This window comes from Mus pahari, chromosome 14, assembly GCF_900095145.1.
Source record: "Mus pahari chromosome 14, PAHARI_EIJ_v1.1, whole genome shotgun sequence".
Lineage (NCBI taxonomy): Eukaryota > Metazoa > Chordata > Mammalia > Rodentia > Muridae > Mus > Mus pahari.
The window spans coordinates 28,513,618-28,535,042 of NC_034603.1; the positions used below are offsets into that span (position 1 = coordinate 28,513,618).

At 52.9% G+C, this 21,425-nt stretch overlaps 1 protein-coding gene across 1 annotated transcript in view; it reads left to right on the top strand.

Annotated features, from left to right (window-relative positions):
* The first annotated feature begins 3,192 nt into the window (after positions 1 to 3,192).
* Positions 3,193 to 21,425, top strand: part of Myo15a (myosin XVA) — a 55,576-nt gene continuing 37,343 nt past the window's right edge. Inside the window, exons 1-18 of the mRNA XM_021212122.1 lie at positions 3,193 to 6,780; positions 8,470 to 8,552; positions 9,106 to 9,169; positions 10,042 to 10,151; positions 10,470 to 10,544; positions 10,748 to 10,838; positions 13,888 to 13,893; positions 14,150 to 14,253; positions 14,370 to 14,433; positions 15,159 to 15,272; positions 15,715 to 15,876; positions 18,159 to 18,272; positions 18,797 to 18,855; positions 18,949 to 19,072; positions 19,721 to 19,816; positions 20,137 to 20,268; positions 20,665 to 20,790; positions 21,323 to 21,400. Of these exons, the coding sequence (XP_021067781.1) occupies positions 3,193 to 6,780; positions 8,470 to 8,552; positions 9,106 to 9,169; positions 10,042 to 10,151; positions 10,470 to 10,544; positions 10,748 to 10,838; positions 13,888 to 13,893; positions 14,150 to 14,253; positions 14,370 to 14,433; positions 15,159 to 15,272; positions 15,715 to 15,876; positions 18,159 to 18,272; positions 18,797 to 18,855; positions 18,949 to 19,072; positions 19,721 to 19,816; positions 20,137 to 20,268; positions 20,665 to 20,790; positions 21,323 to 21,400 (5,190 nt within the window). The remainder of the gene's footprint in view (positions 6,781 to 8,469; positions 8,553 to 9,105; positions 9,170 to 10,041; positions 10,152 to 10,469; positions 10,545 to 10,747; positions 10,839 to 13,887; positions 13,894 to 14,149; positions 14,254 to 14,369; positions 14,434 to 15,158; positions 15,273 to 15,714; positions 15,877 to 18,158; positions 18,273 to 18,796; positions 18,856 to 18,948; positions 19,073 to 19,720; positions 19,817 to 20,136; positions 20,269 to 20,664; positions 20,791 to 21,322; positions 21,401 to 21,425) is intronic.

Genomic DNA, 21,425 nt, shown 5'->3' on the forward strand with positions numbered 1-21,425 from the left:
AGTTCATCCTAGGTCATAAATTAGAGAGTGGAGCCCCAATATTAGAAACAAAGTTAGCATTCTCTATGCAGTCTGGCTGTTCTGGAGCTCCCAAGTAGACCCGGCTGACCTGGAACTCATTGAGACTCTTCAGCCTCTGCCTCTGGAATGCTGGACACCAAAGTGCAACGTTATAGCCAGCCTATCAAAATTAACATTTATGACTGTCAGTTTACAAGTCGCCCCAGGTGCCTGATGGCCTTGGTTGCTTGAGTAGGGCTTTTAGTAGGAAACCTTGAACAGTGTCAGGCTGTAAAGGCTCTCTGAGTTTGAGGCCAGCCTGTTCTACAGAACGAATTCCAGGACAGCCAGGGCTACACAGAGAAACACTGTCTCAAAAACCAAACAGATCAAAACAAAAACAAAAAGTAAGAAGAAAGAGAGAAAACAGGCAAAACAAAAACAGTAAAAAATAAATAAATAAATAAAAGAAGCATAATAAACACAGAGACACAAAAACACAAAATCAGAAACCATAATATATATAAGCAAAAGACCAATGAGATTAAAGAAAAAAAAAAGCAAAATGAGATAAAACCTATCCAAAAATACTATTGAGTTCATTTTATTTTCCCATTTATTCTTAGGCAGGGGACCTACTCTTAGGTGTAGTTTACTCAGTGGGACTCCATTGGAGGAAACCAGTATTTCCTTTGCAAGTGGTTGTCAGTCGCAAAGAGCTTCTTGGTTAGGGACGGAAGCTCATGTCCACTTCCTTTTCAAAGTGTTTGGGAAGGGTTCAGACCAGTCGGGCTGCAGCACACACAGTCTCTGGAACTGGGCTCATGTGTACCTCACCCCTGATGTGTCTGGAAGCCACCATTTCCTTGGTGCCTCCATCTTCAATTTTAGAATCTTTGTTTCTTTTTCTGCAGTTACTTCATGGTTTCTTTTTGTCTTTTCTTAACACTATTACTTAACTCCAAAGAAAACACCAGAAGCCTAAGGAAAGCAAGAACTCAAAAGTGTCCACTTGTGAGGCAGTGCCCTCCCACTTATCACAAAGCTGCAGGAAAGGGGACAGCCTAGACAAACTTAATTCTGGTTTGTTTTTTGTTTGTTTGTTTGTTTTGGGTTTGTTGTTTTGTTTTGAGACAGGTTCTTTCTATGTAGCCTTGACTAGCCTGGAATAAGCTATATAGACCAGGTAGCCTTAAATTCACGGAGATTCCCTGCCTTTGCTTCCCAAGTGCTGAGTGCTGGAATTAAAAGCAAGTGCCACCATGCCTTAACTTGTTTTTATTTATTTGGCCTTGATCAAGATTTTTCTTTGTTAAAGCAAACTTATTCTGATCCTCAAGGATGTCCCTTAGTAGGAAAAGGAACGGAAAGAAAGCTTGCAAGGGGGGGGGGGGTGGAAGGCCTCACCAGGTGCGCCTTTAATCTCAGCATTCAGGAAGCAGGGGCCAGCCCAGTCTACTGAGGACAGGTGTGGGATGATAGCATCCATACAGGCCAGGACAGTCAGGGCTTGAACCAAAAACAAACCAAGAGAAAAGAAGCCTCTGCGGTGGGGGAGCCGTCCTTCGTAGTCACGTGCAGGGTCCTCAAGAGGCCTGTCTTAGGGTTCCATTGCCGTGAAGAGACACCACGACCAAGGCAACCCTTATTAAGGACATTTAATTGTGACTGGCTTACAGGTTCAGAAGTTCAGGCCATTATCATAGCAGGAAGCATGGCAGCAGGCAGGTAAACATGGTGCTGGAGGAGCCGAGAGGTCTACATCTTGATCCCGAGGTAACCAGGAGGAGCCTCTGCCTTCCACAGGGCTGACAGGAGGCTCTCAAAGCTCACTCCTACAGTGACACACAAGGACACACCACCTATTCCAACAAGGCCACACCTCCTAATAGTGCTTCTTCCCATGGGCCAAGCATGTACAAAGCCACGAGGCCCTCCTACCAGAAACCCCTGTGCAGTCCACAGGAAACTCAAAAGCACTGCTTTGAATCCTGGACTCTGTGGGTTTTCTCATCCTCAGCCAGGTCTCACCCAGCATTTTCACTTCTCATAAGTTCAATTGTGATATTGCACCTTTCTAAAAATTAGTTTTCAGGGAAATAGGGTTCAAAACTGGTGGTGGTGGTGGCGTCCATTCTCACGACCCCCAAGCCTGCTAACCCTGACCAAGCTACCTATTACTTCCCCTCCTCTTTCTCCTCCCACTCCCCCTCTTCCTTCTCCTTCCCTGCCTCATCCTCCTCCCCCTTCTTGACTGTGAATTGCCGTGGATCAGATCCAGAATCGGAATGAGCCTCCTGACCCCACACCCCCAATAACATGGGTCTGCAAGTGGTAAAGAGCCACCAAGAGGTCCCCCCTGCCTTATAAACTGCCCAGCCGTTCCATTAGATCTTCCTTCTTCCCAGTGAAAGAAGCAGGGCACAGCCTGTCCCTCCCATTCTACAGAAAGGAAGCTACAGCACAGGGAGGGCCAAAGGCCTTCCTGGGGCTACATAGTCGATCAGCTGCAGGACTGAAGAGCTGGGCTCCATTTTTGTTCCTCGGTGCCCTGCCCCTCCCCATGACCTGCAGAGACATTCAGCCTGCCGGGCTTTGTGAGGTGGGAGCTGGGCACTCCCTCCCTGATGTATTATTCAGCTCCCTGGAGTTGGCCAGCTCCTGTTACACTGGCCACAGCCCTGGGGACCCGCTTCTCACTTCTAGTTTCCCCTCAAAGGTGATATGGTGGGTCGTGATCATTCTATCCTGGCTTCAGGGACCTGACTCCACTTTGGGGCCATTCGAAGGGTCTAGGGTAGATGATGTCCCCCTCTGGAGATTTATGTCCTGCTCTGTAAAACTGAGCCAGCTGAGACCTAGGAAGGCTTGGCCAGAGACAGCAAGTTGTTGCCATGGTGACTTTAAAGCCAGGCTGGCGCCCCAGTACAGGCCTCTCAGTCTACCCTCGCTAGAAAACAACACCCAGGCACTTTCCACCACCTCTCAAAGGTGAAACCCAAGGCTGGTCTAGAGGATGAATTATGGATCCTTCCTGTCCGTGCCACCCAGCCAGTCCCAGCGGCTCAGACACTGAGGAGAGACTGTAGGTCCAGCTACAAGCAAAAAGACCTAGCTGGTCTCCAAGCAGTGTCTCCAAGTTCCTGAACCCGTGACACCTGCCCCAGGCATCTTCAGGCACAGAGAGCCACCATGGCGAAAGAGGAAGATGAAGAGAAGAAAGCGAAGAAAGGGAAGAAGGGGAAGAAGGCCCCGGAGCCTGAGAAACCCAAACGGAGTCTCAAGGGCACATCTCGGCTCTTCATGGGTTTCCGAGACCGCACGCCCAAGATCTCCAAGAAAGGTCAGTTCCGGAGTGCATCAGCCTTCTTCTGGGGCCTCCACACGGGCCCGCAGAAGACCAAGCGCAAGAAGAAGGCCCGTACTGTCCTCAAGTCCACATCCAAACTCATGACGCAGATGCGGGTGGGCAAAAAGAAGCGGGCGATGAAGGGAAAGAAGCCCTCGTTCATGGTGATCCGCTTCCCTGGACGGCGCGGCTATGGCCGCTTGAGGCCTCGTGCCCAGTCACTTAGCAAGGCGTCCACCGCTATTAACTGGCTGACCAAGAAGTTCCTCCTCAAGAAGGCCGAGGAGTCAGGCAGTGAGCAGGCCACAGTGGACGCCTGGCTCCAGCGCTCCAGCTCACGAGTCGGCTCCCGTAAGCTGCCCTTCCCGTCGGGTGCCGAGATCCTGCGGCATGGAGGCCGGCTCCGCAGGTTCCCCCGCAGCCACAGCATCTACTCCTCCGGAGAGCCCGTGGGCTTCCTGCCCTTTGAGGACGAGGCCCCATTTCGGCATGCAGGCTCCCGCAAGTCATTGTATGGGCTCGAGGGCTTCCAGGACCTGGGTGAATATTACGACTACCATCGGGAAGGCGACGACTACTATGACCAGCAGTCGCTATACCACTACGAGGAGCAGGAGCCCTACTTGGCTGAGTTCGGTGGGTATAGCCCGGCCTGGCCACCCTATGACGACTACGGGTACCCACCTGGAGACCCGTACAACTACTACCACCCTGATTACTACGGTGACACCCTCTACCCTGGCTATGGCTATGGCTATGGCTACGGCTACGATGATTTTGAGCCCCCATATGCGCCCCCATCAGGGTATTCATCACCTTACAGCTACCACGACAGCTTTGAGAATGAGGCCTACCCATACAGCTACTACCTGGATCCCTATGCAACTCACCACATGCCCTATCCACCCTATGACTTTCCATATGACACTCCTTATGACATACCCTACTTTGATCCCTATGGGGTTCCCTATGCTGAAGGCGTCTATGGCGGTGGGGCCGAGGCCATCTATCCCCCTGGAGTGCCCTATGTCTATCCAGAAGAGCCAGCTTTTATGTACCCGTGGGTGCCGCCACCCATAATGTCGCCCCATAACCCATATGCCCACCCCATGGACGACATTGCCGAGCTGGAGGAGCCTGAGGAAATAGGTGGAGAACGTCAGAGCACCTCCTTCCGCCTGCCCAGTGCCGCCTTCTTCGAGCAACAAGGTATGGACAAACCAGCCAGGTCCAAACTGTCCCTCATCCGGAAGTTCCGCCTCTTCCCACGGCCTCAAGTGAAGCTGTTTGGGAAAGAGAAGCTAGAGGTGCCCCTGCCACCCTCCCTCGACATTCCTCTGCCTTTAGGGGATGCAGAGGGTGAGGACGAGGAGGAGGAAATGCCCCCAGTGCCCACGATGCCCTACACCCACCCTTACTGGAGCTTCCTCACACCACGCCAGCGAAACCTACAGCGCGCCCTGTCAGCCTTTGGTGCCCGCCAAGGCCTAGGCTTTGGTCCTGAGTTTGGCCACCCAACGCCACGCCCAGCCACCTCACTGGCACGGTTCCTCAAAAAGACACTGTCAGAAAAGAAGCCCATTCCACGACTCAGGGGCAGCCAGAAGGCCCGAGGAGGGCGGCCCCCTGTCAGGGAGGCAGCCTACAAACGCTTTGGCTACAAGCTGGCCGGCATGGACCCCGATCGACCCAACACGCCCATTGTGCTGAGACGCAGTCAGCCACAAGCTCGCAACAACAACAACTCCCATGGGCCACCATCACCCAGGCCTGCACCGAGGGCGCTCACGCACTGGAGTGCTCTCATCTCTCCTCCAATGCCTGCGCCATCCTCCAGCCCCGCCTCTCCATTGACCCCACCCTTCTCTCCAACCTTCTCCCGGCCTCTAAGGCTAGCTTCCCCCTACAGCTCACCCTATGGCTCCCTCCGCCAGCATCCACCACCCTGGGCTGCCCCAGCTCATGTGCCTCTTCCACCCCAGGCAAATTGGTGGGGCTTTGCTGAACCCCCTGGGACAAGCCCAGAGGTTGCACCTGACCTTTTGGCCTTTCCTGTACCCCGGCCCTCATTCAGGGCTTCCCGCAGTCGCAGTCGGAGGGCAGCTTATGGTTTCCCCAGACCTTCCCTGATAGGATCCAGGAGAAGGCCCCACCTGCCCTCACCCCAGCCCTCTCTGAGGAGCCTGCCAGGTCAGGGCTACCACTCACCACTGGGACCTTTGTCCCCTCAGTTGTCCCTCCGAAGGGGCCCCTTCCAGCCACCCTTCCCACCCCCTCCGCGCAGACCTCAGTCACTTCGGGAGACCTTCTCTCTACATCGAGCCTCTGGGCGCCTGGGCCCACCCCGTTCACCAGTGCTAGGTTCTCCCCGACCACCCTCACCACCTCCACTCCTGAAACACGGCCCCCGCCACCGGTCCCTCAACCTGCCCTCACGCCTTCCACGGACCTGGCGGCGCCTCAGCGAGCCTCCTACGCGGGCTGTGAAGCCATGGGTACATAGGGCGTACCCCCCGCCACCCAGTGCCGGGCCCTGGGGGGCATCCACAGGGGCTTTGGAGCAGCAAGAGAACCAGCGTGAAGCAGAAGACTCAGAGACACCGTGGACAGTTCCGCCATTGGCCCCCAGCTGGGATGTGGATATGCCTCCCACCCAGCGCCCACCTTCTCCGTGGCCAGAAGGTATAGGCAGCCTTAGAGGCTTCTCCAGGCCCTCTCCTGTGCCCGAAAACCCATTGCTTGAGCACACAAGCCCTTCATGTGAGCCACAGCCTGAGGACCGAGCCTCCAATTTAACTGGTATCTTCCTGGGCCAACACCATGACCCAGGGCCTGGGCAACTCACCAAGTCAGCCGATCCAAGCTTGGAGAAGCCTGAAGAAGTGGTCACCCCAGGGGACCCTCAGCCACCAGCTGAGCCTGAGACCCTGAACCCAACACCTCCCAACAAAAATGTTGTCTCAGAGAGGAAGGTTTTACGACCCAGCGCCTCGTACCCACTTGTCACATGTAAGCAGGCAAGGGTCACATGGCCACAATGGCACCGCTGGAAGACAGTGTCTAGAACTCCAGCTCCCTTGGCCCCCACCAAAGCCCCGGGGCCCTTGCTCAAGGCTGGTGAGCAGCCCCGGGCGGAACCTGGGCGGTTTGCAGTTGTCATGCCTCAGGTGCGTGGGGTGAGCTCCTTCCAGCCAAAAGGGCCTGCTCCTGTGCAGCCTCCAAAGCCTCCAGACCAAGACCCAGAGCAGGGCCCAGCAGCCCAAGCCTGTAGTCTACGCTGGCCCCGCCTCTGGTCATCAACAGATGCTCACTGTCCCTGGTCACGAATTCGCACCCACTCCTCTCAGTCCCACCTCCGGGGCCATGGAGGTGACTGCCAGTCCCACAAGAGCCTCTGGAAAAAGACTCGCCCCCAAAGCTGGCAGTACAAGGTATGAAGGCGCAAGTCAGTGGGTGGGGCTGGGATTTCTGGCTTAGGAACCAGAAGAGAAGGTGGCCTGAGAAGTCACACGCAGCCCTGGCAAGTAGTGGTCTACGTGGACCCCGTCTCCCTTCCGAAGGTGGGGAGAACTGCCTGGACCTTGCAAGGCATCTGGGGCTTGAACAAAGGAGTGCCCAGCACAGGCAGGCCCTGGAGGAAAGGACTAGACATGAGGGTAGAGGCACAGGTTCCTGCTTTCTGACTTCATTGTTGCAGAGTAGGGAAACTGAGACTCGGAGTCTGTGGAGTCAGGGCAGGCAACCTGTCTCAGGGAGTTCTAGACTGGCTGCCATATCCGTGGCAGAAGGTGAGCTGAATGCTGGGTGGCCCTTGGAGGAGGTGAAAGATTACTCTAGCCTCCCTGGGGACACCCAGAATGGGCGGGGCAAGCAATGATAGGCGGGACTTCTCCACCTCTGCGGACCGTGCCCCACCGAGCAGGCAGCAAGCAGGCTTGGCAATGACAACTGGGGCACCCTGGCTGCTAGGGGGACCCTGGCCCCGACGACGGGTGCCCCGCGCTGTGTGGGCTGCAGCATTGCGGGAGCGGGGCACAGGGCGCCCAGGGGTGAGGGGCAAGGATGCCTGGGCCCTCCTCACTCTGGAATACGTGAGTGGCTGAATTATTCAGGGTCTGTGGCCGCTGGCAAGCACGTGAGCCGATGGGTGGGCTGGAGGCCAGGGCCGGAAGGGTTGATACTTGCTGTGCCCTACTTAACAGTGTGAGGGCGTGTAGTATGCAGGCCCTCCTGTATCCTCTTTCCTGCTTAGGGAGGGTGCACCAGGGTGGGAAAGGCCAGGGCTGTACACGTGTGTGCTCGCAGTTATCCAGAGCCTTGCAGGTCCATGTGCCTGAATGTGCGTGAGTGAATACCATGCATGGGCAAGCATGGAAAGCAGGTGGGTGCCAAGTCCGAGCAGACACTGTATCCACGGAGGTGTGAGCCATCAGCCTACCCTTTGAATGTGCACACACATGTGTACGCATAATAGGCACTGTGGAGCCCCGTCAGGCCGAGGCTGACACCAGGACTCCCACTCTCAAGATCTCCAGTGTGGGAGGACCCTGACTGCTGGCGGCTGGGTACACTCTGAGTGGATGTTGAGAGTCCCTACGTAAGTGGATGCCCTCAATCAAGCACACGGGGCCTGCACAGAGCCACAGCATACTGAGAGCATTCAGATCTGTATGGGATCTGTGAGGACGGCAGCCGCTGCAGTAGGCCCATATGCAGTATCTTCACACTCACCCCGAGTATCTTGTCCCATCCTGGGACAGCCCCCACCTTTGTCTTTCCAAGAGCCCAGTGCACCGTGACACAAGTGGCCTTCATGCAAACCAACACATGGGAGTCTGTGGGGAGCAGGTTAGGGACACGAAGAGGACAAAGGTAGGAAGGGGACAGACTCTTGCTCTTGTTTGCTGTGTGTGCTGGTGAATGTATCTATGTGTGCTCACTGAGCATGCTCAGTCCAGGATGCGTGACACACAGACTGACGTGAGCTCTAGGGCAAGTAGGCAGAAAGACCTTCAGTATCTGACCTTGAAGTTCCTCTCTAACAATGGTAGCAGGCGCCTGGTATGTCCAAGCCAGGGTCCACCCAGGCCTCCAGCCTGTCCCCCACCCCTCTCTCACAGATGCACTCCATACGCAACCTGCCTTCTGTGCGGTCCCGTGAGCAGCACAGGGAAGATGGAGTGGAGGACATGACGCAGCTGGAGTAAGTAGACGGGGTGAGGGATTCCCATGCTCCCAGCCTTACTGTTCTGGGAATCGCCTGAGCCTCAGTTTCCCCATGTGCAAACGGTGTCATCAAGTGTCACACAAGCCAAATGTGTGCAACGCAAAGCCTTGTGAGGTAGACGGCCCTTGGTTCAGATCCCAGCCATACCATGTACTAGCTAGGCAGCCGTGGGCAACATGGTCCTGCTCTGTGCCTCAGTTTCTCGTCTACGAGGTTTGAGCAGTGGCTGTGAAATTACCGGCAGGTGTGACATCTCTGAAGCTCTCCAACCATAAGCGATTCAGCCTTATGTCTTCTGCCCCAGTGTCCACCAAGGTCCCACAAAGTGGGTGTGATGTTTGCCACCCAATTAGACAGATGAAGAAAATGAGGCACAAGATGAATGAAGGAACTATCTTGCTCAAGTCTCACAGCTGGCCAGTGGCAGAGATGAGCCTGATCCCAGACATACCTGACCAAGACACCATGCCAAGTAGGGTGGAGTCTGTGTCAGGACTGGGACCCTCACAGTGCCTCTCTGTCCTTCCAGAGACCTCCAAGAGACCACTGTGCTAGCCAACCTAAAGACCAGATTTGAGCGGAACCTCATCTATGTAAGTCTGGGGCTTGCCTGCGCAAGGACCCGCTTAGATTCTAGACTAGGGGTGGTCAGAAAGACAGAGGAACCTGTGACCCCAGAGCTACAGGAGAGAGGGCCTGAAGCTTGGAGCCACTTCCAATAGGCATGTGCACTTACGGGGCTTTAAATAATTTATTCATTTTTATTTCATGCACATCGGTGTAGGTTTGTATGAAAGGGTCAGATCCTCTGGGGCTGGAGATACAGGGGCTTGGGAGCTGCCATGTGGGTGCTGGGATTTGAACCCAGGCCCTCTAGAAAAGCAGTCCGTGCTCTTTTTTTTTTTTTTTAAGATTTATTTATTTATTTATTATATGTAAGTACACTGTAGCTGTCTTCAGACACTCCAGAAGAGGGTGTAAGATCTTGTTACAGATGGTTATGAGCCACCATGTGGTTGCTGGGATTTGAACTCTGAACCTTCGGAAGAGCAGTCGGGTGCTCTTACCCACTGAGCCATCTCACCAGCCCAGTCCGTGCTCTTGAACACTGAGCAATCGCTCCTGCTCCCACCTGTAGGGCTTTAATGACTTCAGGGCACATGGGCTCCCTGCTTCCCTGTTCTAACTATCAGTAGATGGTTAGACCTTGGCAGGAGGCAGAAATACCTGCAGCCTGGGCCAGACCATGAGGTGGTCGGGAAATTACCTGCCATCTTGGGCCGATTAAGACCTGGTTCACTCCACATTCACAACTTCAGTCTATGGATAAGTCTGGGACGAATGAGACCAGGCAGCCAGACACATGTCTCATTGGTAAGGGACATCTTGCTCAAAAGCATAAAGAGGGGGGCCACACACAGGTGGCCACCATAACCTTGTCGCTGAGGTCACTGTCTATTAACAGACCTATATCGGCAGTATTCTGGTGTCGGTGAACCCATATCGAATGTTTGCCATCTACGGGCCCGAGCAGGTGCAGCAGTACAGTGGGCGTGGCCTAGGAGAAAATCCCCCGTGAGTACCTATGGGATGCGGAGGGTGTTGTCCTGGGGTGTTCCAGATCCTCTTCTGAGCTTGGGGAGAGTTGAGGTGAGTGAGACTCAGTGTGGTCTCTCCCCAGGCACGGCACAGTCCGGTTCTAGAGGCCACTGTGGCTGTGACTGGGGGTGAGGGGTGGGCGGCGCTGGGGGTGAGGGGTGGGCGGCGCTGGGGGTGAGGGGTGGGCGGCGCTGGCTGCTGGCAGGACAGAGATACCCTTCTCCCCAACCCCGGGCAGTCTTGGGACTGTGGAAACCGTCAGAGACAGTGACACCCAATGGCCCGTCTCTCCAGGCACCTCTTTGCAATTGCTAATCTCGCCTTCGCCAAAATGCTTGATGCCAAACAGAACCAGTGTGTCATCATCAGGTGAGTCGGGCTGTGCTCAGATGGGGGACAGATTAGGAGCACCTTGGGCAGTAGTTTGCATCCAGACATCTAGATGGTGAGATGAGAGCCACTATGAACCTGGGAAGAATACTGGGTGCCTCTGGGCCTCTGCATGGCTCCTGGGTTGGAGTGTGCATGGAGAGGCAGAGGAGAGCCAATGCTCTGGGCTCCTGTTCCCCCAGCGGGGAGAGTGGCTCTGGAAAGACTGAGGCTACGAAGCTGATTCTGCGCTGCCTGGCTGCCATGAACCAGAGACGGGACGTCATGCAGCAGGTGAGACCTACCATCCGGCCATCCCGTGGTTGCCCCGTCTGCTTAGGATCTCTAGCCCAGCACCCTTGCTGAGCAAGCCCCCCAATAGATCAGGCTCTTGTATTTGCACTTTGGTGAAGGAGACGGAATTCTGGGTAGGCCAGCGGGGGTGGCTCAAGGACTTCTCTGTCTCCCATTTTCCCCAGGGAAGCTCCTAGGGATAGACAAGGAAGCCGTTTTTACTTTCTAGTGTCTCCAGCCTGACCTCCATAGTTTCATACCCAGAAGCTGAACAGGTTCAAGGGTAGCCATAGCATGAGGTAGAAGTAGCAACAGACTTAGGCTCATAGAGCCAACACGAGAACATTAAATCCTGCAACCTGACACTGCTCTGGAAACTCATTCCCTCAGTAAAGGTTTACTGAGGCTTTGAGCAAGGAACAGAACATCTCCAGACAGAATATTTATAACTTTGTAGAAGTTCCATTTTAGGGCAGGAGAAGGAGAAGAAGGAAACTTAAGTAACTGTTAAGTAAATTGTGTAGACTGGAAAGAGTTGTATTAGTATATGGTGAGAAGAACAGAGGGGCAAGGAGGAAGAGCTGGGAGCATCATTATAAGCGTGAGGCAGTGATGAGACCCTGGGCAGGTTGGAGAAGATGGAGGGGGCCGATGGAAGATCTTGTGCAAAGGTGCACGCAGTTGTCGGCTTCCCTTAGGACAAAGAACAACAATGTAGAGTCTGGATCAGAGAAGCCGGGCTCAGATGCCGGGGACTGTGGTGTCGGTGTACAAGGATGCATTCAGGGGTAGGGCAAAGGCAACCTGGGCTTGGCTGAAGGACCCAGACACAGTGTGAGGAGGGCTAAGACCAAGAGTGAACACAGGCAGAACAGATGAAGAGAAAGAAACTCCTGAGAAATGTGCCCATCAGGCGTCCACTCAGAGGTGATGGGAATCCAGGGCGCAGTGTCCAGAACCACAGGCTCTCATGGGCCCTGGGCCCATGAAAGTTGGCAAATGGCTATAATGCTGCAGCCTGTGGTCATCTTGGCATGGCCTCTTAGTGGTTGACCCAGGCAGTTTTTAGTTTCTTCTGCATGCCTGGGAGAGCCCATGAAGGAGGCAGGGAGAGAGGTGGGCTCTGTGAGTTCTTTGGGCCAGGTGTCTTCCATCCTCCTCCACAGACCCTCATGGCCTCCCTAGGAAATTGCATCTGTGAGAACTTAGAGTTTGGGAAACTGATGTCTGGGGAGAAAAATGACCTGCCCAGTACCCCCGGATGAGGTGCTAGGCCAGGAATCTATATTCCGTGGTAACGGGTGTGGAAAAGACAAGTGATGGTATATGACACCCTAGGTCTAAGAGTTCTGGAGCAGGCACACAACATGGGGACACTGGTCAGGTCGGATCTAGGGTGAGTTTCAGGCATAGATGGATCTAGGGTCATAACCAACAGACATGTTTTGTTCCACTCCCATATACACTGCGGTCAGCAAAATGGTGTTTGTGGCACCTTCTTCATTTCAGAAAAGTTCAACTCGTGGAATAGCTCACCCCCTCCCCAGTTTTCTGGCTTTCTGTCCTGCCCTATGCTAGGTACCAAGAGCAGAGAAGAAGCCACACACCCTCTGGAACCTTGCAGGGTCTCCAGACTAAAGGACAGTATAGAGCAATGGCCTACTGAATTTGACTATGAGCAACTGCAGGCAGCCCCACTCTCCCCTGCTCTTTGCTGGGAGCTCTGCAGGTAGCAGTCTGAGTGTGGATGTAAGCAGAGAGGCATTGCCACCACTCCAAGGTTACAGGCGTCATATCTGTGGGAACTGGGACCCCAAATTAATTCTACAAAAACTTTCTGAAGACATGACTTAACCATAGACAATGCCCTATGCATGCTAAGCGTTTGCTCACCAGGCCCTGCTTGGGACCCAGATCTGGATGCTCTGGGTATCCCACAACACCTCCCTGCATCCCAGTTTCTGAGTCTTCGAGACAGCAATGATGTGAGCACCTATGTATAGGATACTTACAGGAACCAAAATTAGGGTGTGGTGGCACAGGCCTAATGTCCCAGAGACTAGAGAGGCTGAGAACCCAAGGCTTGCCTGGGCTATGTCATGAGATATTGTTGCAAACTGAAAAATAAATGAAAGGCTGGGAATGGGATGTGGCTCAGTGCAGAGCATTTCCCAAGCGCATGTGAAGCCTTGAGGTCCATACCTAGCATTGGGAGATAGGTGAGGCAAAATGATTGGCACACAGTAGGTACTTATAGCTGGGTACCACAGGTAGCTATGATCACCCTGGGTGGTTCTGATCGTGAGGTGCTAAACTCCTTGTTTTCATCCACTCAGAGAATTTTTGAGGGCTTGCTATGAATCCATTAGTCCTGTGCAGAGACTTGGATTCAAGCGTGCTCATCCACAGAGCTGGTTTCCTATAGGGACACAGATAATACCCAAGGAAATGTATTTGTTGAGGCGCCGAGTACCTTGAGGAACAGAAGCCTGCAGAGGCTTCCTGAAAGAGAAGAGAGAAGCATACCGATGCTCTGGGCACAAGGATCAGCAGGTGCAGATGTCCTGAAGCAGGGATGGGTGTGGACTGGTGAAACCCCATTAAAGAAGGGGAGGCAGGTAGCCATGAGATAAGGTCTGGATCGGAGGATTAGCAGGACTGTGGTTAGCCCTGATAAGGTAGGTGCCAGAGGGATGGGATGTGTTCCTAAGGACATATTGGCGACTGTGCTGACCTAACAGGAAACAAAAGAGTAAGGAAATGTGAGAGAAGGACCTGGGAGATGGACCGCAGGAATCAGTTATGAGGCAAAGAATATAGTGTGTGCCTGGGCCTTGTGGCAAGCACGTGCTGCTCCCTGAGGCCATGCTTCAGTCCCTTGACCTTGGGTCTTGGAGGCTCACAGATTTGCAACAGGGACCTAAAAGGGTCTACCAGTTTCTCCACAGTCCAAGGTTCCTGGCTTCCGGAGGGAGAGGTGTCTGGTCTTATTAGTGAACTACTTTTGTTGTCTCTTGTTCCCACTCCGGTTTCACCAACATCTCTGAAGATAAAGGTATGCTGGTGTGTGAGTGTGTATGAGGCGGGACAGTCAGGGAGGGGGAACACAGGGCTTAGAGGGTGTAGAGCACAGAGCGTGCGAGTGGGGCTATGAGGAACAGAGAGGAGAGAGACTCTGGGGTTCTATAGGAATCTACTTCAGGTTGCCCCGCCAAAGGGAGGGTTCCCTGGGAAGGCCTCTGTTGGGGTATCTAGAGTCATGCCTGGAGCCCAGTGCCTGTCTCTCTCACAACCTCTCCTTCCTGGTCCAGATCCTGGAGGCAACGCCTCTCCTGGAGGCCTTTGGTAATGCCAAAACCGTCAGGAATGACAACTCCAGCCGCTTTGGGAAGTTTGTGGAAATCTTTCTAGAAGGGTGAGTGGGACTGTGGCAGATGCTCAGAGGCCCTGCAGAGCCCTTGGTGGCCCACAGCAGCACCCAAGGCTAAAGGGGGCCACCCCAGTCTCCAAGACCTGACTGTTCTTCCCCAGGGGTGTGATCTGTGGTGCCATAACCTCTCAGTACCTGCTGGAGAAGTCAAGGATTGTGTTCCAGGTAGGCAGGCCACAGGCCTGGGTGGCACCAACACTCATGTGTATACACGTGGATGGATAGACAGACAGACAGACCGACAGACAGACAGATAGACAGACTCTGTGCATGCATGCTGTCTGTGTTCCTGAGCCTGCGACCTGTCACCTCTCCCTTCTTTTACCCCAACATCCTGGTTGGCTCATCCTTACCCAAGAGATCAGCAGACTGTCCTTCACCCCAGAAACACAGGGATGCATGTGTAGCCCAACACACTGCACCCTCCAAGTCTTGCTGCCATGTCCCTTGCTCAAGGAAATCACTGACCCTATGCAGTCCTCTGTTCCCCATCCCGACCCCACCCGTCCGTGCTTCATCTGGGGAACACAATACCCTTTAACTAACTAAATGTCTCCGGAGAGCAAATGGGTTCTGTGAGGTGTGTTCCATGCTGTCCCGTGGGGCTTGGGATTCGAGAAGACCTCAGCCAAATGGAATGACTGAACCATCTAAAGCCCTGTGTGTGCACATGTGGGCCCTAGAGTTCTGTGTCTTCAGGTGTGCATAAGAGAAAATTAGGCAGAGTTATTACTGGTTTTCCAAAGCAAGGCCAGCACCCCATCACACCAGGATGCCCGGGAGTCTCGCCCCAGAGCCTGTATGTTGACATGTTTTTATGTGCACACCTGAACCTGGGTAAGTGGCTGAGGGGGTCACTCTTTTCTGTATCCACCGTGCTTCCCCTGCAGGCCAAAAATGAGAGAAATTATCATATTTTCTATGAGCTGCTGGCTGGGCTCCCCGCTCAACTGAGGCAGGCCTTCAGCCTGCAGGAGGCTGAGACCTACTACTACCTGAACCAGGTGAGCACCCACAAAGGTGAGCACCCACAAAGAGCCATTCAGCTCAGTGGCTCCAAAGACCCAAAGCCCACAGGTCCTGGCAGCTGCGACAGAAACATCAGGCCTCCGTAGAGAGAGGGGAGCCTTCCTGATCTTTCCTCTCTTCATAACCAATGTGATGGGACTACACGTCCCCTCTCTGGGTCTCAGTCTCCTCTTCTGGGAAATGGGGATAACATAACACCCCTGGGTAGAGGTATGGGTGAGGGATACATTCGATGGCTTGGAACTGCCCTATAGGCCACCCTTCATCAATGCTGGCTATGGTCAGGTGGCAGCCCCCGCCCCTCCTCACAGTCTATGAAGCTCTCCTAGGTCCTGTCAGCACCTCCTGGAAAGCAGGACCTGATAGGACCTCCTCGGCTTGCGAACTGCACCCTGACCCCAGCCCCTGCCCTAACAGGGTGGGAACTGTGAGATTGCTGGGAAGAGTGACGCAGATGACTTCCGCCGCCTGCTGGCTGCCATGGAGGTGCTTGGCTTCACCAGTGAGGACCAGGACAGCATCTTCCGCATCCTAGCCTCCATCTTACACCTGGGCAATGTCTATTTTGAGAAACACGAGGTAAGAGGCCACAAAGCCTGGCCTGTGCACTTCCTCTCTGGTGACATGAGGAGTGCGTGTTTTTTTCTGCCCTGCTTGGGCTAACTCTTCTCCCATGATATCTGAGAATTCTTTATATGTGTTAGAAAAGTCTGACAATTATTTATAGATGACCGAAAACCCATTGCTTATGTTTTGATTTTGCTTATTCTAAGTTTTGGTATTTTTCTTTGGGGGTATTGCCATGTAGCTTATTTTAAGATTACTTTTAAGCAGTTTAACTTTGTGGATGTTTTGGTCATTTTGAGAGAAACCTGTCTCTCTAAGCTGGGGATATAGCTTGCTTCACAGGGTCCTTGGCATACAAGAAGTCCCTGGGCTTGATCCTTATCTTCCCATAAAATCACATGGATGTGGTACACCTGTAGGTGGGGAAGGGAAGATAGAAGTTCAAGTTCATCCTCAGCTACACACTGAACTTGAGGGTAGCTTGGCTTTGCCTTAGTTAGGGTTTCCATTGCTTCAAAGAAACACCATGACCAAGGCAACCCTGATAAAGGAAAACATTTAACTGAGTCTGGCTTACAGTTTTGGAGGTTTAGATCATTATCATCATGGTGAGAAGTATGGCAGTCTGCAGGCAGATGTGGTGCGCTGGAGGAGCTGAGAGTTCTGAATCTTGATCCATAAGAAGCAAGGAGGAGACTGGCTGTGTTTCACACTGGGCGTAGCTTGAGCATTTAAGATCTCAAAGCCTCACCTCCTCAGTGACACACTTCCTCTAACAAGGCCACACCTCCTCCAATAAGGTCACGCCACTCATTATAGCCAAGCATTCAAACACAAACCTATGGGGGCTATATCTATTTAAACCACCACAGACTTCATGAGCCTCTGTCTAAAAAATAACCAGGTGAGGCTCGGCGAGAAGCTTGGTGGGTTCAAGCACTTTGGGTCCTACATGGAGGAAGGAGATAATTAACACCTACAAGTTGTCCTTGGACCACCATGCATGTCATGCATACTCACATAAAAATACAACAAGTAAATAAACTTTTTTAAAAAATCCTTCTTTTTGGTTGGATAGTGGTGCCATATGCCTTTAGTCCCAGGACTTGGGAGGCAGAGGAACAGGAATCTCTAAATTCAAGGCCAGCCTGGTCTACAGAGTGAGTTCCAGGACAGTGAAGGCTACACAGAGAAACCCTGTCTCGAAAGTAAATAAATAAATAAAAGAAATTTAAAAAATAAAAATACACACATTTATTTTATTAAAAATTAAATAAATCTTAAAAATAATAATCCATTCTAGTAAAGTATGAGATAGGAATCCAGTTGACATAAGATGTTATGCAATTGCCCTCATCCTGACTTGAAAACCAGGTCTTACTGTGTATATCATTGCCCGATATATTTATGCCTGATTCTAGATATTATCATGTTGTTGTTGTTGTTGTTGCTGTTTGTTTTTGTTTCTTGGTTATTTTGTTTTCTTTGAAATAAGGTCTTGCTCTGTAGTTGTCCTGCCTCAGCCTTCCAAGTTCTGGTACTGCAGGCACATGCCTCTATAGCTGGCCAGTGCTGAGAAGTCTGTCTTTTAAACTTTATGTCTGTATGCATCTGTGTGTGCCGTGTGTGCAATGCTTGAGGACACCACAGGAAGGTGTTGTGTCACTCAGGGGCAGTTAGAGAGGGTTGTGAGCTGCCTGCTGTGCTGGGAACCGAAGTCAGGTCCTCTTGAAGAGCAGCACGCTCTCTTAACTGCTGGGGATCTTCTGTTGCTCTTCACCTTATTTTTGGAGCTAGGGCCTCTGACTGAGCCTGAAGCTTGCCATTTCCAATGAACCAATCACTGAGCCCCTGGAATGGATCTGTTCCCGTCAGTGCGGGGATTACAGATAAGCATCACCATGACTGGCTTTTACTAAAAGGGCTGGAATCTGAATTCGGGTCCTCACAGATGCACAAGTGTTTTATCCCCTGAGCCACCTCTGCATCCCAATTTCAGGTCTTCTAGTGGGCATCCTCTATCTGTAGCACACACTGCAGTTGTAGCTTGTCTGTCTAATTTTGCATATTTATTTTGATGTTGAGGATGGAGCCACACATGCTAGGCAAATGCTGTACTCCTGAGCCACACCCTCACCCCAGGCTGCTTTAATGTCTGTACTCTCTTTCTCCTACCTCAGAGAGCATCCTCCACTTCTTCTCCTGGCTTCCTCTAGTAGTCTAGCTTGTTTCTGCTGTTCTAAACTCAGCCCAGTGGTTTAACCTCAGGCTTACGGCCCTGGTGTTTTGCGTAGACCGATGCCCAGGAGGTGGCCTCAGTGGTGAGCGCCCGGGAGATCCAGGCTGTGGCAGAGCTGCTTCAGGTCTCTCCTGAGGGCCTGCAGAAGGCTATCACCTTCAAAGTGACTGTGAGTCTGAGGACCCTGACAAGGGCCTATTCCTCCAGGGTCACAGGGCTCCTTTCTCCCCACCTCACAGGTCACCTCCCAGTAAAATCTGGAGAGGTGGAGCCTCACTTCAGGCCTCTGTATGGGCTTTCCACACACAGCCCTGATTGCCTTATTCTTTCTCTCGTGCTGGTGTAGCTGGAGTGTGTATCTGGGAGGAGGGGGGGAGGTGGACATAGGAATACATGAGATGGTGACCTACAGGGAACCTCCAATCCTGGCTGGGTCAGTGTCCTATCTAAGACCTTCCTCGTCCAGGCCTTAGAGATATCCCTTTATGCCTGTCTCCACAATTACACCAGCAACTGTCTCCCCTGATCGAACGGCCAGGGGCAGAGAAAGCCTCCTGTCCTTCCTTGGCTATCAATGAGCTTGAGACCAATCACCCCCTACCTCCAGTGTCTCTTTCCCATGCTCCTAAAGCCCCAGCCTCCAGTGGCTTCCTGGGGGCACTGGCTGTCACTCAAAGTTCGTGTTCTTCCCAGGAGACAATTCGAGAGAAGATCTTCACACCCTTAACAGTGGAGAGTGCCGTAGATGCCAGGTGAGGCTGTGCCCTTCCCTCCTGATGCCCAGACTCACAGCACCTCTCCCCCTGAGCCTACTCACCCTCAGTCCCACATGGCCTCTGCTCCAGGGACGCCATCGCCAAGGTCTTGTATGCACTGCTGTTTGGCTGGCTCATCACCAGGGTCAATGCTCTGGTGTCCCCAAAACAAGACACATTGTCCATCGCCATCCTGGACATATATGGCTTCGAGGTAGGGCTGAGTGGGACCAGACTGGGCCTTGTCCTTAGGAAGCTGCTCATGAGACTGGTTGGGGACAGTGTGTGACAAGCTTATGTGACCACAGCTCTGACATGCAGCACTGGGGAGCCTTTAAGCTCTTACCTCAGCTGGTCGGGGGTCAGAGGCAAACTTTCTGGAAGAAAGAAACATTTCCAGGTGGAGGAGCAGTATCTGTAGAGGTCAGAGGCATGGGAGTATCTTTTCTGAGGAGCCAGTGTTATTTCAGGAAGACTGTTGTATTCAGTGAGGATAACAGGGGGAAGGCTGGGTAAAAATTCCATGACTATAGCAGACACTTAAAAGTCACTGTTGTTTATAAAGCCACTTAATCCAGAAACCATGTAAGACAGGTCCCCATTTTACAGTCAGAAAGTGGCAAAGCCAGGACTGGAACCTAGGCAGAGGACCTGGTGGCCCAAGCTTTAGGCTTTTCACTGACCCCCCATCCAGTATGCAGAGGGCCTTTTGATCTCTGTGGTCATAGTCCAACTTGATGGAATGTAGGGAGGGGCCTGGGCTTGGACCTGGAGAAGGTACACAGTGCCCATGGTGGGTGTGCCCACCAAGATGGGTGGCTGACCAAGGAGGAACCAGACCTATCCTCCATCTGCCTGGCAGGACCTGAGCTTCAACAGCTTTGAACAACTGTGCATCAACTATGCCAACGAGAACCTTCAGTACCTGTTCAACAAGATCGTCTTCCAGGAGGAGCAGGTATGCAGTCTCCACACTCCTGCTTGTCCGTCCTTGCTGGTCCAGGGCCTTCCTGGAGACACAAAGGGTGTCAGGAGACAGGATTCTAAGCAGGAACAGCATGAACGAGGCCCATGCTTTGGAGGGAAAGATGCTGGGTTGCTGAGCCTAGAGAGGAGTCCTTTCGGGACCTTTCTTAGGCTCTGCTGACTCAGGAAGTCAGGAAGGGAGGCCCCGAGGGTCCATGTCACCCGGCTAGGATACTGGCTCCATGTAACAGAGGGCAGGACACAGAGATAGGCCAGCCTGGATGGAAGTAGCTGAGCCCACGCTTTTCACAGGAGGAGTATATCCGGGAGCAGATGGACTGGAGAGAGATTGCCTTTGCTGACAACCAGCCCTGCATCAACCTCATCTCCCTGAAGCCCTACGGCATCCTGCGCATCCTAGATGATCAATGCTGCTTTCCCCAGGTAAGTCCCAGATGCTTCTGTGGTCTGAGTCCTAATCTGGTTGACTCCCTGCCTGAGTCCGTCCTTCTGCACTCGGGCCGGAAGTGGGAAATGCCGTATTAGGACCTCATCCTCTCCAGTCACCTGGAATGACTAAGGATGGAAGTTCCAGATGGGGTGACCTGGCTTTGGGCCTCATACTCTGACTTAAACACAGAGTATGATGTCAGTATAGGCAGCTGGAAGCTGGCTGATTCTGTCACAGCCGTGAGCCTCTCTTCCATGACTCAGCCTCTCATGACTGGGCCATTGTTCTCCAGCACTTTTTGGGGAGCAGAACAATCGGGGCTGAAGAATTTGGCACTGGGCCAGAAACAGGTGCCCACCCACCCTCCCCCTTGTCTCCCTCCCCCACAGGCCACAGACCACACATTCCTGCAGAAGTGCCACTACCACCATGGCGCCAACCCGCTCTACTCTAAGCCTAAGATGCCACTGCCAGAGTTTGCCATCAAGCACTATGCAGGCAAGGTCACCTACCAGGTGAGAGTGGAGAGGCCACACTGTGTGTCCCCTGAGAGAACCACAGTGTGGGCCTCAGGTGATTCCAGGTCTGGACCTGCAGCCCCTCATCTATGTGGCCTTGGGAAGTTGTTTAATTTTTCTGAGCCCGTTTCCTCATCTGAAAAAAAAAAAAAAGGACTGATAATGCCAATCTTCTGAGGTAGATATGAGACTTAGGGTAGATTTGAAAGAATGCCAGTTACCGGTAATGGTGTCATGAGGTCACTATTATCCAAGACACGACATAGGATTAAAGCTTCTGTCTCCGTTTGGGCCTTATTTTCCTCATCTGCAGAATGGGTAGAAGGAAGTGAGGCTCAGTCTAGACAGTGTCCTCCTGGAAGAGTGAGCAGGGTGGACTGGATGGGGAGAGACCAGGCCAGAGAGGAGAGCCCATTCCCTCCTAGGATGGAAGGAAGTCTGGTAGAAGATGAGGGACCACAGAAGACTGTGGCTGCAGACAGGCGTGGGTGAGTGGGATCGGCCACAGATTCACCAGTCTCCTTTTCAGGTGCACAAGTTCCTGGACAAGAACCATGACCAGGTGCGCCAAGACGTCCTGGACTTGTTTGTGCACAGCCGCACGAGGGTAAGCCAGCCTGGCCTTGCACTGG